We start from the raw sequence: 16,445 nt of genomic DNA on the forward strand, positions 1-16,445 counted from the left end.
TCTCCTCTCCTCTCCTCTCCTCTCCTCTCCTCTCCTCTCCTCTCCTCTCCTCTCCTCTCCTCTCCTCTCCTCTCCTCTCCTCTCCTCTCCTCTCCTCTCCTCTCCTCTCCTCTCCTCCCCTCCCCTCTCCTCCCCTCTCCTCCCTTATCCTCCCCTTCCCCTCCCCCCTCCCCTGCTCCCTCCCCCCTCCCTTCCCCTCCCCCCTCCCCTGCTCCCTCCCCCCTCCCCTCCCCTCCCCTCCTTTCTTTCTTCTTTCCTTTCCTTTCTCTCCCATTTCCTGCCTTTCCAGCACGTGTCCAGAGGCAGGGAATACTTGGCACAGAGTCTGACTGTGATCCAGCTCTTGTCCTCTCTGGTCCTCTTGGCCTGGTCCACCTTCCTGTGCTGCTTGGTTCTCAGGGAGTGGGTTCCTACAAACTCAGTTCTCAGAAAAGCACCTCATCTTGATGCAAAATCCCTAATGCTCACAAACTCCCTAGGCCCATCCGTTGGTTCTAGACTTAGGTCCAAGTAAAAGAACAGCCCTGCATAGATTACGTGATGGACACTGTTCTCACTTTGACCTCCTTTTGAGGTAAACTTACCAGGGGGCTTGCTAGCGGGACTGGCATGAGCTGGGAGGAATCCTTTCTAAAAAAGCAGGGCATGGAGTCAAACTTTCCCAGGTGAGGAGAATAGGACGGAAACAGAGAACAGTGAAAGGGGGTTGTGCCAAGGGATTGGCGTGAGTGTAGAAAGATGTGTGTCAGGCAAGCGTAGAGGTGTCTGAAGAAGGTGGCAGATATTTCTGAAGGCAGAGGATTCTGTCAGCTTGAGGGGAAAGCAGGGCTTTTCAGACCTGGAGTCACTGAGTCTTGTTCTGTGGCTTCTGTGTGAGTTGTAAATTTAGACCTTTGGAGTGAGATTTTCTTGATGACTGCCACTGGTCTGTCAGCTCAGGTGGATTCTCACAGACTCTGGGACTCTTTTGCTCCTCTCTGAGCCCCCAACACCTGCTACTGGCGCTTCACACAGCTGCTGGGGAAGTAGACTGCAGAGGACTGGATGAGACAAGGGCTTCCGAGGTGAGAGAGTCAATGTTTTCCACAAATGGGAGTTTTGGTGCTTGCTTTAGTTCATACTCACCATCTCCTTTGCGCATCTGTGTGGGAATTGGCATCCTGTTGGCCAGGCCTCCTGTGTCCTGGTAGATCAGACCAGTCAAGGTCTCCAGGGAAAGGTGAAAATCAGGTTTGGTACCTGCCAAAGTCAGATTCTGTGTCCACACAATTTTACCAGAAGTAGTTTGGAATAGTGTGAAAACATGTATGTTTTTGAATCAGGTAAGACTGGTTCAAATTTCTTTCTGCATCTTACTGGTCAGAAGTCTCTGAGGATGTTGCCTCACTGAAGCTGTTTCCCTCATCTTTATTTTTTTTATTTTAATTTTTTATTGTGGAAAGTTACAAAGTTACAAAGTTTTCAGGTTTAAATCTCAGTTATACAATGCTCGAATACCCATCCCTTCACCAGTGCTCATATTCCACCACCAAGAATCCCAGTATAGCTCCACCCCGCCCCCTCACACCCCAAACACCCCCACGCCCCTAGCCCCCCCACCCTAAGCCCCCCCCGCCTGTGTAACTAATAAATTTCACTTTACTTTCACTTTGATTGCATACAATATTTCAACAAAACTCACTATTATTGTTTGGAGAGTCTCTCCCCTAAAGTCAGACCTGCTGAAAAGGAAGCATTAGGTAATTTGTTTTCCATTGCTGTGTTTCCCTCATCTTTAAAGCAGAAATGATTAGAAGTATCTACCTGACAGTGTGGTTATGAGGACTCCATGAACTAGCTGAAGGGGGAGACATGCCTTAAGAGCCTTTTATAAAATTTATTTATTTTTAATTTTATTGAATCACCATGAGACAGTTTGAAGCTTTCATGTTTGAGTTACAATCTCACAATGATCAAACACCCATCCTTCCACCAGTGCACATTCCTGACCACCAATATCCCAAGTATACCCCACCCCTTTCCCACCCTCCCCCTGCCTCCATGGCAGACAATATTCCCCATACTCTCTTTCTCTCTCTCTACTTTTGGGCATTATGGTTTGCAACACAGACACTGAGAGGTCATCATGTTTGGTCCATTATCTACTTTCGGCACGCTTCTCCCATCCCAACTGATTCCTCCAGCCATCATTTTCTTAGTGATCCCTTCTCTATTCCATCTGTCTTTTCCACTCTGCTCATGAAACAGTCTTCCAGCTATGAGGCAATCCTCCTGGCCCTTGTATCTACTGTCCTTGGGTGTCAGCCTCATGTGATGTTATTCTATACTTCACAAATGAATGCAGTACTTCTATGTCTGTCCCTCTCTTTCTGACTCACTTCACTTAGCGTGATACTTTCCATGTCTATTCATTTATAAGCAAATTTCATGACTTCATCTCTCCTAACAGCTGCATAGTATTCCATTGTGTAGATGTACCAAAGTTTCTTTAATCAGTCATCTGTTCTAGGGCACTTGGGTTGTTTCCAGATTTGGGCTATTGTGAACAGTGCTGCAGTGAACATACAGATGCAGATGTTATTTCTACTGTGCTTTTTTGCATCCTCGGGATATATTCCCAGAAGTATATTACAGGGTCATATGGAAGCTAAATTCTAGTTTTTGAAGGACTGTCCATATTGTTTTCCAGAAAGGCTGGACCAGTCAACATTCCCACCAACAGTGAAAGAGGGTCTCTTTTTCCCCAGATCTACGCCAGCACTGGTTGCTTTTGTTCTTTTGAATGTGTGCCAATCTCTGAGGTGTGAGATGATATCTCCTTGTTGTTTTGATTTGCATTTCCTGATGACTAGTGATGTGGAACATTTTTATCATGTGCCTTTTGGCCATTTGTATTTCTTTTTTTGAGGAAACTTCTGTTCATTTCTTCTCCCATTTTTTGATGGGGTTGGAGGTTTTTTTCTTGTACAATTCTACTAGTGTCTTATATATCCTGGATATTAATCCCTTATCAGATGGGTATTGGGTAAATATTCTTTCCCATTCTGTGGGAAGAGCCCTTTCTTTTTTACACCCCACCCCCATTTTCTGACTGTCCCAGAAAGTGATAAGAAACACTTTTCGCTAATAAATTAGCGTTTACTTCTCCCCTCATTTGTTGCAGGTATCGGGGTGACTGTATCAAGGTCAGCCACATGTAAGGCAAATACCTTCCTCTGCGCTATCTCTCTGGTGCCTTGTTCCTGATTTCAAAAGCAACTTCATGCTCAGGATAGACAATTTGGTCTATACAGCAAGGTCTAAAACACAAACTAGTGAGGGCCAGAGTGATGGTATAGAGGGCAGGGTGCTTGCCTTGCTTGCGGCCAACCTGGGTTAGGTGCTCGGCATCCCATATGGTCCCCCAGGCCCTCCAGATGTGATCCCTAAGTACAGAGCCAGGAGTAACCCAAAACCAAAGCAAAACAAAACCAAAAACCAAACTAGTGATTTATCTGTAGAAAGCGGTGGCAGTAACCACTGCCAGGATGGGGACGGGCCCCTTCTGCTGTTTTCTCTAAGTGTAAGAAACTGTATTTGTTTTGTTTTGTTTGGGGGCTGCATTCAGGTCTTACTCCTGGCTCTTCACTCAGAGATCACTTCTGTTGGGACTTGGGAGACCATTTGGGGTGCTGGGGATGGAACCCAAGTTGGCTGCGTGCAAGGCAAGCCCCCGACCCACTGTATTATCTCTCTGGCCTGAAACAGGGCTTGTTTGACGCTGAATGAACTTCCCCCACATGTCCCACAGTTTGAGGTAGCACAAATCATCGCCCCTAATAAAATAATTCTCTCCCCTCCCTAATCCCGACACCAGTTTGGCTCCCAGGTCCCCTGTTACCAGGGCCGTATGCGACCTCCCAGAGCGGGTCTACATATTTAGGGAATTTATTTTGCATCTTCCTCCCTCGCCAATGCCAGCCAGATGTTGCTACTTTTGAGTGCTGGGGGTCTCTCTGTGGGTGGGGCCACTTGGGGTTCTGAGGGTTCACCCCAACTTGGTCTCCACTGATTATTTTTACCCTCTGTACTGAAAATCTGCAGACAACGAAACAGGTGTTAGAATTCAGTCTCAACCGTTTCCACAGCTGCTCAAGCGAGGACAGATCTCCGGGGGGACCACAGACAGGGCAGTCCGGGGCGAAGTCAGGTTTTCTCCCAGAGCCCACTGAGGTGTCTCCAAAACCCAGGGAGAGATTCTAATTGGCCTTTGGGATTGATTCCCCCTTATGACCAGAAATCTGGTTGTAGGAGGTTCTGGAATGAAGATGAAAGATGAAGTCAGTGGGGTTCATGCTAGGACCGGTTCACGGTCAGCCTTTAGACTCCACAGTCCTACTCCCCCAACCCCTGTAATGGGAACCCCCTCCCCTCCCCAGCCCTGCCTTCTCAGTCTCCCTCTTTCCCTCTCGATCACCCCAGGAACAGGGAAACTTGGGCCCATAAGAAGTCCAATGAACGAGGAAAGGAAACAGGAGCCTGAACTTGTGTTCAAAGCTAAGCCCAGAGAAGAACAAAAGGAAAATAGAAAGAAAGAAAGAAAGAAAGAAAGAAAGAAAGAAAGAAAGAAAGAAAGAAAGAAAGAAAGAAAGAAAGAAAGAAAGAAAGAAAGAAAGAAAGAAAGAGAGAGAGAAAGAGAGAAAGAGAAAGAAAGAGAAAGAAAGAGAGAAAGAAAGAGAGAAAGAAAAGAAAGAAAGAAAGAAAGAAAGAAAGAAAGAAAGAAAGAAAGAAAGAAAGAAAGAAAGAAAGAAAGAAAGAAGGAAGGAAGGAAGGAAGGAAGGAAGGAAGAAAGAAAGAAAGAAAGAAAGAAAGAAAGAAAGAAAGAAAGAAAGAAAGAAAGAAAGAAAGAAAGAAAGAAAGAAAGAAAGAAAGAAAGAAAGAAAGGAAGGAAGGAAGGAAGAAAGGAGGAAAAGAACTGAGCAGAAGTGGGGGAGGGAAGGGAGAGAAAAAGCACCAATATACTTAAGACACCTCAGCGACAAACTACTAAATAATCTGATGAAATGCTGAGTCTTCAGATGCTGTAAAGAGCTGTGTATGCCCAAAGAACACGCAATCTTATAAAGATCATGATGACTTTCAAGTCGGATGTGGGAGACAGTAATTTTACAAATGACATTTTTAGGTACAAAATGGTGCTTTCTTATTTTATTTATTTGGTTTTGGGGGGGCCACACCTGGCTGTTAGGGCTTATTCCTGGCTCTGTGCTCAGGAATGACACCAGGCGGGGCTCAGAGGACCATACGACCATACGGGGGGGATTGAACCCAAGTCAGCCAAGTGCAAGGCAAGTGCCCTACCCATTGTACTGTCACTCCAGCCTCTACATTCTCATTGTAGAGAATTTATAAAAGCTATAACAAGATAAGGAAAATTCTCGTAGTCATTTAAGAGGTTGGTATCTTCGATTAATTTAATTACATAGTCTTGTCCTTGTCTATCCTTCTTCTTTCCCCCTTTAAAAAATATTATTGAGGTAACCCTGCTTTGCAAGAGCATAAATTGTGCTGTGTTCTGGGGCATAATGTCACTAACCCAGGTCCACCTGCTGCCCAGCCAACATCCCCCGAGCCCAGCCCCTGGGCCCCTGTATCCTCATAGCCAGCTGCCCTCCTTCCCTTTGGCAAGTTCAGCCTGTGATCAGAGTCTGACGCCTTTTCTTCCCTTGGGCATTGCTCTGAGACCTGTCTCTGTGGGAAGATTATGAATCTCTTGACCACAAGTCTTGCCTTGTGACTGCGACGGCCCGTTAAGTGTGAGCGTGAGTGGCAGGTGCTGTCTAAGAGCAGAAGTTCGTTTTTAAGAGCCTTTGTGTGGATCTCTCACACAAAGGCTCTTTTTCCTCCGTCTGACACACCTCCAAGGGCTGTTCTGTCATCAGAGTCTAAGAAAAGAGCCCAGGGCACGCATGTAGCGTGAGAGATCATCGGTTATGAGGTAACCTTGAGATCTGCAGGCTGGTTTGTTTGGGGGCCACACTGGGAAGTTCTCAGGGACTATTCCTGACTGTGCTCAAGAGTGACCCTGGTAGCAATCAGGAGACCATATGTGGTTCTGGAGATTCATATCAGGGTTAGCTGAAGGCAAAAAAAAAAAAAAAGCCTAAATTTCTGTACTATCTCTCTGCCCTGCAAGTTTTTGTTTTTGTTTGTTTGTTTGTTTGTTTTTACTGCAGCATAATCTGTCCTTAGATGCCTGGTACACAGAAATAATAACTATTTTGATGTCTATCATTCTGCCATGTTTCTATGATCTATTTTTCCTTTATAAGAATAGGATCATAGAGCAGGAGAGACAGTGCCACAGACTACATCACATGCTTTGCACATGGGAGGTCTCGGTTCAGTCCCCAGGCACTGCTGGGTGTGGTCAGAAAGAAAAGGAAAAATAGGATCAAAAGATATGTCGAATTTTTTTAAGTACCTTCCCCGTGATATCTGCAAATATTTTGCTATTTATTCATTTTTTTAAAAATTTGCTTTGCGGGGGGTCACAGCCAACTGTTCCCAACTCTTGGCTCTGTGCTCAGGGATCACTCCTGGCAGTGCTCAGGGAACCATCTGGGATATTAGGGATCAAGCCCAGGTCAGCTACAAATACCCTACTTGCTAGGCCATCTCTCCGCCACAGCATGTATTTCTAATTTATTATTAACCTTTTTTAAAAAATCATTCCCCCTGGGGCTGGAGTGATAGCACAGCAGGTAGAGCCTTGCATGCGGCCGACTTGGGTTCGATTCCCAGCATCCTATATGGCCCCTGAACACCATCAGGAGTAATTCCTGAGTGCATGAGCCAGGAGTAACCCCTGAGCATTGCTAGGTATGACCCAAAATACAAAATAAATAAAAATAAAATAAATTTTAAAAAATTTTAAAAATCATCCTTTCTTATTGTTGATGGTGTGATGACTGGACTAGTGTCAGGTACTCCCACACATTGTAAAGGTGGTACTGGCAGGGCGTCCCCCTTCAGGCTGCAGCGCTCAAACACTCCTCCCTGCAGCTCACTGAGCTTGGCACAATGGTTTGCGGGCTTGTACCTGTGCTCCCCAGAACTTGCTCACTTCCTTGAGCCACACAAGCCTCGGTTGTGTTGCTCTGCAGGGGGTGCTGTGGCTCCCACACAGTGCCCTCCAGAGGCCACACAGCCAGGCTGTGGTGCTCCAAGTTCTTTTTGTTCCAGGGCACTCCGGGGGTTGCACGTCCTGTTGTGGTCCCTCCGCACAGCTCACTGCGGTGTGAGGAAAACAGCTTGCGGTCAATGATGGTTGGGGGAATCGTTCGGGATGGGAGATGCTTGCTGAAAGTAGATAAAGGACCAAATGTGACAGCCTCTCAGTATCTGTACTGCAAACCACAATGCCCCAAAGCAGAGAGAGAGTATGGGGGAGGGGGGAAATTATCTGTCATAGAGGCAGGGGGAGGGTTAAAAAGGGGTGGGGCATACTGGGGACATTGGTGGTGGAGAATGTGCATTGGTGGAGGGATGGGTGTTCGATCCTTGTATGACTGAAACTCAAACATGAAAGCTTTGTAACTGTTTCTCATGGTGATTCAATAAAAAATAAAATAAATTAATTTTTTTAAAAAAAGCTTGTGGTGCTTGGAACTGAAGAAGACAGGGCTTCGAAGCTCCAAATGCAGAACTGCTGAGATGGTGTGCCCCGGGAACTAGGGCTCAGAGACGCGAGGCAGGAACTCTGGGCTAGGGGTCTTCAACCACTGCTCCACGAACTCCTGTGGCTTGCAGGGGCAGAAAGGCTGAAAAAGACAGTCTCCTGCCTCGCTTCTAACTGCCTGCTTAAGGACCAATATGCTCCTGGTCCACAGGAGGGAAGAGGTTGAAGATCTCTGCTCTATGCCCTGGGCCCAGTGTTTATTTCTAAAAAAAAAAAATTTTTTTTAAATATCCCAGTTATCATACATCATTATGATGTCTGATGTATTATGATGTCATCATTAATTCTTTCTTGAATTAATCATTGCTTTCCATTACCAAACCTTAATCATCTGAAGTGTTCTCTGACTTTTGAGATTACCATGCATAAATCGGGGACCCAAATAAGGCGCTTCTTTTGCAGTATGGAACTGCCTCCTACGTCTCTCCTACTCAGCTCTTGCTTCCCTTTCCCCTCTCGCCCCTTGTGATGTATTTGTTGAAAACACTAAACTGGTTCCTTCATAGTGTTTCCCACAGTCTGTTCTTGGCTGATTACATTCCCATAGCATCAGTTTTGTTCCTCTTTTCCTCTAGTTCCTGTTACTTGCTCATGAAATCTAGGGGTTCAAATTTTGTGAAGAGATTTTTAGGGTTTTTTTCCCTTTATTTTTTGATGGGAGGTGTGGGTCACACCTGCCTATGTTCAGGGCTGACTCTTGGCTCTGTGCTCAGGGATCACTCCTGCCTGTGCTCAGGAGACCACAATGTGGTGCTAGGGACCCAAATCAATCAGCAGCATGCAAGACCAGTGCCTCACCCCTGTACTATCTAACTGGTCCTGGGACTGAGGATCTCTTTTAGTGCGGCTGGGGTGAGTTTGAGGGCCACACTTGATGGTGCTCAGGGCTCACCCCTCATTCTATTCTCAGGTGCTGGGGGACGGGGGAGCATATGTGATATTGGGGATTGAACCTGGGGTCAGTCACATGCGAGGCTTTAACCCTGCACTCTCTGGACTGGTGAACAGATTTTGTTAAAGGCTCTGCACACAGTGAACACCATCCATGTTATTTATATTTTTCTTGTGTGTGTTAGTCACAACTCCAGAGCTGGAGGAAATACTACCGTTTTATCATGGGGTTAGTTAATCCTCTATTGCTGGCCCCGTAGTTCGTTTCTAACTTTTCCGCTTTCGGTTTTGAGCCACACCTGACTGTGCCCAGGGCTTACTCTCGGCTCTGCGGGCAGGGATGCGCGGAACCATCCCTGGCACGTTTGGAGCCGGGATGGAACCTGGGTGGACAGCGTGCAAGGATGAGTGGTGCCCTGCCTGCCTGCTGTACTATAGCTCTGGCCCCTTGTTTCTAATCTTACTCCCAACACGACCCAAAGTAATGGACCTCGTCTTGGACTAATAATTTTTCTGGCCCCGCTTCTGCTCCCTCAGTTCCTGCGCATGGTGGATGCCTGTGCCAGCTTCCTCACGGACGCCTTGAACCCAGAAAATTGCGTGGGCATACTGAGGCTGGCGGACACCCACTCCCTGGACAGCCTGAAGAAGCAGGTTCAAGGTTACATCGTCCAAAACTTCGTGCAGATCGTGAGCTCCGAGGACTTCCTGGAGCTGCCGGTGGACACGCTGCACCACATCCTGAAGAGCGACGACCTGTACGTGACGGAGGAGGCGCAGGTGTTCGAGACGGTGATGCGCTGGGTCCGCCACCGGCCGGCCGAGCGCCTCTGCCTGCTGCCCTTCGTCCTGGAGAACGTGCGCCTGCCGCTGCTCGACCCCTGGTACTTCGTGGAGACGGTGGAGGCGGAGCCCCTCATCAGACAGTGCCCCGAGGTCTTCCCGCTGCTCCAGGAGGCCAGGATGTACCACCTTTCTGGCAATGAGGTGAGTTGGACCCCCAGGGGGGACTCTGGGGGAGCTGGCGCGGTGGAGGGTTCGCGCGGATTTGCAGACCCTCAGCGCCTCCAGAAGTCTGGGTGCTGTTTGGGTCTGGCTTCCGGATCTGGAGGACCCCGGCGATGCCGCATATTAGGCGGCCACCCAGCCCCGCACCCGGCACTGCCCTTCCCCGCCCAGTTACACCAAGGTGGGAGGTCTGGCCTGGTGGTCACTTTTCTGAAGCCGTTGCTTGGGCTCAGCTTGCCCGCTCTGCCCGCCCTGAGAAACCTGGACACCCTGGGCTTTGCTCGGGCTTTCTTTGGTCCACACTCTCCTTTCCGTTCTGAGCATCTTCAGCCTGCAGCCTGGCCTCCTTCCAACTCCCCAGGTGGACAGCCTAAAACTCAAGCCGCGTCATCCTACTTCCCCTCTTCTTTGACTCCACCCCGCGTTTTTTTTTTTAATTTCTTATTAGTGAATCACTGTGAGGTACAGTTACAAACTCTGAACTTTAGTGTTTGCATTTCAGTCATACAGTGATCATTTACCCATCCCTCCGCCAGTGCCCATTCTCCTCCACCAGTGTTCCCAGTATCCCTCCCACCCCCCACCCCACCCCCCACCACCCTACCCTGCCTCTGCAGCAGGGCATTCCCTTTGTTCTTTCTCCGTTTGTCCACCCCACGTTTTGTTGTTGTTGTTGTTTGTTTTGGGGGCATGCCATGCGGGGCTCCTCTGGTTTCTGTGCTCAGGAACTGCTGCTGGCGATGCTCAGGGGACCATATGCAGGGCTTGGGATTGAACCTGGGTCATCACCCACAAGCCTACCAGGAGTGATAGGTGACAGAGCCAGGAGTCACCCTTAGACATAGCTGGGTGTGGTCCCAAAACAGACACAAGCAAACAAACACCATTTTAGTGGGAATCAGAAACAACCAGCCCCAGGGGCCTCCCAGCTGGAGTCTCCCTGTCTCTCGATTCCCAGAAAATTCCCTGAAACCCACTTCTTGAAGGGCCTGAGTTTACTCCTGATAATGGGAGTGGAAGCTAAAGGCTACTTTGTCAGCGCACTTCCTTCTTTAATTTTCCTCAACTTTTCTTTCCCACATGCTGCTCCTGGTCCTGTTATTCTCTCTCACCTCAACCTTGTCTGTTAGGCTTAGGGGAGTAACAAAGTAGGATATTTTAGGATCATAAGCATCATGCCAATTCACTGCATTTAATTTAGGAGCGGTAGCTGGTACTTTCCTTGGAAAACAGCTCTTGGGGGCAGAGAAAGCTGCTCCTTTATCTCATTGCCCCCCAAGTTTCTAGGCTCCAACTGAATCAATACTAACAATGTCTGCTCTGTGACCATAAAGGGGTGAGGTCTTGCTCCTGAGGACAAAAGCTCCCTCTTTTGTTCCCCTCTAGGCATGCCAAACAATCAGTAGCCCGTCAGGGGAACTGTCCTCTAGTTTTAACAATCTGAAAATAAACTAAGCTGATTGCTGTATGCCAGACACTGGCGAACATCTTTATGCTTGGGAATCTTGTACCTCTCTGGCTGCAGATTGGCATATGTCAACCTTCAGGGTAAATATTTTGTACAATAAGGCTGATCTTGCAATTTGGTAATAGAATCATCATTTATCAGTTCTCTAGCGCTGTTACAAAACAGGTCCCAAGAACCAGCCAAAGCCATGCACTGATCGTATGTGCTATCTATGACTGTGGGACAAGTTATCCACGCACTGCAAAACCAGCAATCTTTGCAGCCAGTGATTTGTCAATGTGTGCTGTCCATGTATGAGCCCCTGCATTTCAAAGAGGCTCTTAATTACCACCAAAATACTCTAAAATAGCAAATCTTTATCAGGATTCTGAAAGCTCTTTAGCTGAGTGATTCAAGGTCTCTCAGGCAGCTGTGGTCAGGTTGATTAGGGTTACAGCTGACGCGAGTGGGACAGTAGAATCTATTCCCAGACTCACAGGATTGCCAAGAGGTTTCAGTTTCTTATTGACTGATGGCTGGCTGCCTCAGTTTCTCACTGTGGGGGACTATCCAGGACAGCTGGCTTTCCTCAGAGCAAATGATGCATGGGAAAGTGAAAGCAAGTAATTAAGGTGGCAAGGCAGTGCCTTTTATCACCCCCCTGCAAAAAAGACTTACCACTGCTGCTATATTGTGTTCTTGCAGGGACTGACTCTGGAGCAATGTGGAGGGAACAAAGTAAGATGCAAATACCCAGAGGTGGGGACCATGGTGGGGCTATAGTGGAAGCTTCTTGCCATAATGATGCACACCAGAGGCCCCGGGCTGGTTTACCTACTGCTCCCTTGTCAATGAAGAAGTCACTCAGCATCTCTCTGAAAACTCAATCTACTCTTATTTTGTTTGCTTTTTGTGCCACAGGGTGTTCAGGGTTTACTCCTGGCTCTGTGCTAAGGGATCATTCCTGGGGGTGCTCAGGAGACCATATGTGGTGTCAGAGATCAAACCCAAGTCAGCTGTCTGCAAGGCAAGCGCCCTACCCACTGTGCTATCTCTCCAGCCCTAAGAAATCAACCTTCCTTATTGTTTTTTTATTTAGCTCATTTTTAACGGAAATACTGTAACTTAGAATACTGCTAAGGATGGTTTCACGTGTACATAATTCCAGGTAGGGCCCCTAAACACACCGGAGGCTACCCCCCACACACACCCCGGAATCATTCAGTACTTCCCAGGGTGCAGCAGCGCTCACTTTGGGAAACAATGAGACTGTGAAAGAAAACCTGCATGAGGTTCTGCTTTTCCTATCTTGCTCATTCATGCATTCACTCCTCCACTCCTCCCCCCAATGTTTCTAGAAACCCACTTTGCCCCAGGTACTGCTCTTGGTGCTGAGAATCCCTTCGAGAATAAGGACTGTCCCCCACATCAGGGACTTGAGAGTCAAGTACATGGAATATGAAAGGTGTGTGGGGAAATTCAACGTGAAGGGAGCACTGTGGAAAGCCAAGAATGACTTCCTAGAGAAACGGGCAGAATGACATTGCAAACAAGCCCAGCTGACTTTCAGCGTAAGTGGGCAGGGAGGGGTATGGGGAATGACAGACAGTGTGCAGGAGCCAGAGAGTGGGCAGGAGCGTGGGGACTTCCGCTGCTAGGAGCGGAACCTACTGTTGGCCAGAGCCCAGAAGGGGCCCAGTCCCCCAGGTCTAAAGTGAGATACGGCTAGTCCAGTCTCCCCCAGCTGCCAGTGAGCGAGGGACACTTCATAAGATAGGGGCACAGATGAAACCATTCTCGAACTGGCAATGAGGATTCCAGGAGAACCAGATTGGGGAGGCCAGTGCAGCCTCCATCCCTCAGTCCTCCATTCAAGAGACCAGATTGGCCCTAGAGGTGTTGTTGCAGTTGTGCAAAGGGAGGCTTAGGGACAGGCGCCAAGGCTGGTAGCTGGAGAGAACGTCACGAGCTGGTGAGGGCGTCCTTTGCTGCTGACTCACTTCTCACAGCCTGTCCCTCCAGCTTGAGCTTCTTTATGCACCCATATTCCCAAGATCCGTTATCCCAGCGGCCGGCCTCTGCACGGTTGGGCCTCAGGCTCAGCCCCTTTTTCCTCACATTGTCCCTCCTTCCTCCAGCCCCCTCAGAGAAACATGCTCAGGCTTGATGGCTGCGGTCCACTCTCACAGACAGGGCAGGCCCATTCTGATCTTGGCACAAAGGAAGTCTTTGATGGAAAAGCGTAGGTTGGCTGTTGGCTGGCTCGATGACTGGTGACCCCTGATTGGATCTCCACTTGCGGGTGGAGTCTTTGTCCTGCAAGCTTCTTGGCAGCCTCTGTGGACAATCCCAGAGTCCCATAGGCCATGGAGGGAAGCCTAACTTTGTATGAAAAGGGGTTGCTTTGGCCATCAGGGAAGCAGGAACTGCCCTGTGTCTCCTTCCGGTGCATCTGGAGTCAGTTCCCATGGGTGCAGGTGTGATGGCACTAGGAAGAGGGACCACTGAGCCAGCAGTGGTGCCAAGATGGTGTCTCCGCCTGCAGCCACTACCATGCCTGTGGGGTTCTCTGAACACTCATGCCCTCCTCTAAAGCTCACAAGCACCCATTCTGATCTTGGCACAAAGGAAGTCACAAGCACCTGCTGGCATAGACAGGGCCGTGTGGCCTCTCCAAGGGAGGAGGTGGAGGAGGTAGCACCAGGACCAAACTCTGCGGTACCTGCCTTCTTGCAAATCTCTGCTTCTCTCCTGGGTCCAGATGCCCAGGGAGTACTATCTCCAAAGGCATGACTTTTGCTCCCTCAGGATTTGAAGGCTCCTATGATCCCGGTGGGGCCTCAGCCTCCAACCCCCCGGCCCACCCTGCTCCCTGCCTCCTAAGTCTCTGAATGCTCTCATGGGCCTACTATCAGGACTTGTCTTCCAGAACAAGTCTGGTAATGAGTAGAGTCGGGGGACCATCTAGAAATTGGCAGCAAGTGGTAGGTGGCCAGAATTGAAATTCCAGGATTTGGGCCTTCAGGTAAGGAGGGGAGAGGAAGTCGATTTAATTTAAAAAAAAAAATCCGGCATTTCTTTTTCCTTTTGAGGCAGGGGGAGGGTGGGCTATTTCTGGCTCTGAGTTCAGGGGTGACTCCTGGCGGTGCTGGGGGACCATATGTGATGTTGAAAATTGAACCAGAGTCCGCTGCATGCAGGGTCAATACCTTACCCACTGTATTATGTCTCTGCCTAAGACATGGATTTCTTTTTTTTTTAAATTTTTTAAAATTTTATTGAATTTTATGAGATAGTTACAAGCTTTCATGTTTGGGTTACAATCTCACAATGATCAAACACCCATCCCTCCACCAGTGCACATTCTCCATCACCAATATCCCAGGTATACCCCCCTTTTCCTACCCTCCCCCTGCCTCTAGGGCAGACAATATTCCCCATACTCTCTCTCTACTTTTGGGCATTATGTCTTGCAACACAGACACTGAGAGGTCATCATGTTTGGTCCATTATCTACTTTCGGCATGCATCTCCCATCCCAACTGGTTCCTCCAGCCATCATTTTCTTAGTGATCCCTTCTCTATTCCATCTGCCTTTTCCCCTCCACTCATGAAGCAGTCTTCTAGCTATGGGGCAATCCTCCTGGCCCTTGTATCTACTGTCCTTGGGTGTCAGCTTCATGTGATGTAATTTTATACTCCACAAATGACTGTAGTCCCTCTATGTCTGTCCCTCTCTTTATGACTCATTTCACTTAGCATGATACTCTCCATGTTTATTCATTTATAAGCAAATTTCATGACTTCATCTCTCCTAACAGCTGCATAGTATTCCATTGTGTAGATGTACCAAAGTTTCTTTAACCAGTCATTAAGACATGGATTTTTTAAAAAACAGCTGAAGCAGGGTCAAAGACGGTAGGCCAGAGGCTAGTGCGCATGCTTTGCACGCAGGAGGCCCAGAGTTTAAGCCCCAGCTCTTCCTGGTATCCTGAGCACCACTGGCAGTGACCTCTGAGCAATGCCAAGTGTGGGGGCCCTCCCCCCTCCAAAGGGCAGCCAAGTGACAACAGGTCATCTTAACTAAGTACCTGTCAGGCACAAGGTCCTGTGTCAATAGACACGGACCATGTCATTTATTCCTCACAACGAACACCCAGGAGGTGGTCGCCACCACTAAATCCCGTGTTACAGAGACAGTGGACGAGGCTGAAGGAGAGTCCACTTGGTCATCCAGGGGCCGGGCCGGCAGTCGAGGGCTGCACTCTGACCCACTATCCCTTCCTCGGATTTTCCAGATCATCTCGGAGCGCACCAAGCCCAGGATGCACGAGTTCCAGTCGGAGGTGTTCATGATCATTGGCGGCTGCACGAGGGATGAGCGGTTTGTGGCGGAGGTCACCTGCCTGGATCCGCTAAGACGCAGCCGCCTGGAGGTGGCCAAGCTCCCCATGACGGAGCACGAGCTGGAGAGTGAGAATAAGAAGTGGGTGGAGTTTGCGTGTGTAACATTAAAGAATGAGGTCTACATCTCAGGTAAGCAGGAGCCACCTGCCCCGGAAGCAAGCCCCTTCCCCACCCAGCCCAGCAAACCGGGGTCTTATCTCAGAGACTCCTGACCACTGAATGAACACTGTGAGCGGTATCGAGTCAGTCCTTCATAAGAGAGGAAGAAGGAAGGATTAGAATCAATTGGGTGTCTGCCACAGGCGTTGGGACACTTAGTCAAGCACCAGGAATTCAGTAAGGAATAAGATCTCTTCAAGGGCCAGAGATGTGGCCCAGTGCTAAATAGCATGCCTCACGTGTATGGGGCCTGGGCTCAATTCATGGCAGTGCAAAGAGAGAGGAGGAAAAGGACAGAGAGAGAGAACGCAATAGTCTAAGTACAGATTTTGCATATAGGAGGCCTCATTGGTCCCCTGAGCATTGCCAGGAGCAATCTCAGAGCACCTATCTGGGACTAGCTCCCAGCACCACTGGGTGTGGAGAAGGAAGGAAGGAAGGAAGAAAGGAAGGAAGGAAGAAAGGAAGGAAGGAAGGAAGGAAGGAAGGAAGGAAGGAAGGAAGGAAGGAAGGAAGGAAGGAAGGAAGGAAGGGAGGGAAGGAGGAAGGGAGGGAGGAAGGAAGGAAGGAAGGAAGGAAGGAAGGAAGGAAGGAAGGAAGGAAGGAAGGAAGGAAGGAAGGAAGGAAGGAAGGAAGGAAGGGAGGAAGGAAGGGAGGAAGGAAGGAAGGAAGAAGGGAAGGAAGGAAGAAGGGAAGGAAGGAAGGAAGGAAGAAGGGAAGGAAGGAAGGAAGGAAGGAAGGAAGGAAGGAAGGAAGGAAGGAAGGAAGGAAGGAAGGAAGGAAGGAAGGAAGGAAGGAAGGAAGGAGGGAGGA

General features: G+C 48.7%; 1 protein-coding gene across 1 annotated transcript in view; it reads left to right on the plus strand.

The window, feature by feature from the left end:
* The window catches only part of KLHL6 (kelch like family member 6), a 64,338-nt gene that overhangs the window by 39,961 nt on the left and 7,932 nt on the right, over window positions 1-16,445 (plus strand). The window contains exons 3-4 of the mRNA XM_004603072.2: window positions 9,149-9,598; window positions 15,365-15,602. Of these exons, the coding sequence (XP_004603129.1) occupies window positions 9,149-9,598; window positions 15,365-15,602 (688 nt within the window). The remainder of the gene's footprint in view (window positions 1-9,148; window positions 9,599-15,364; window positions 15,603-16,445) is intronic.

The sequence above is a fragment of the Sorex araneus genome, chromosome 2 (genome assembly GCF_027595985.1).
Source record: "Sorex araneus isolate mSorAra2 chromosome 2, mSorAra2.pri, whole genome shotgun sequence".
Taxonomy (NCBI): domain Eukaryota; kingdom Metazoa; phylum Chordata; class Mammalia; order Eulipotyphla; family Soricidae; genus Sorex; species Sorex araneus.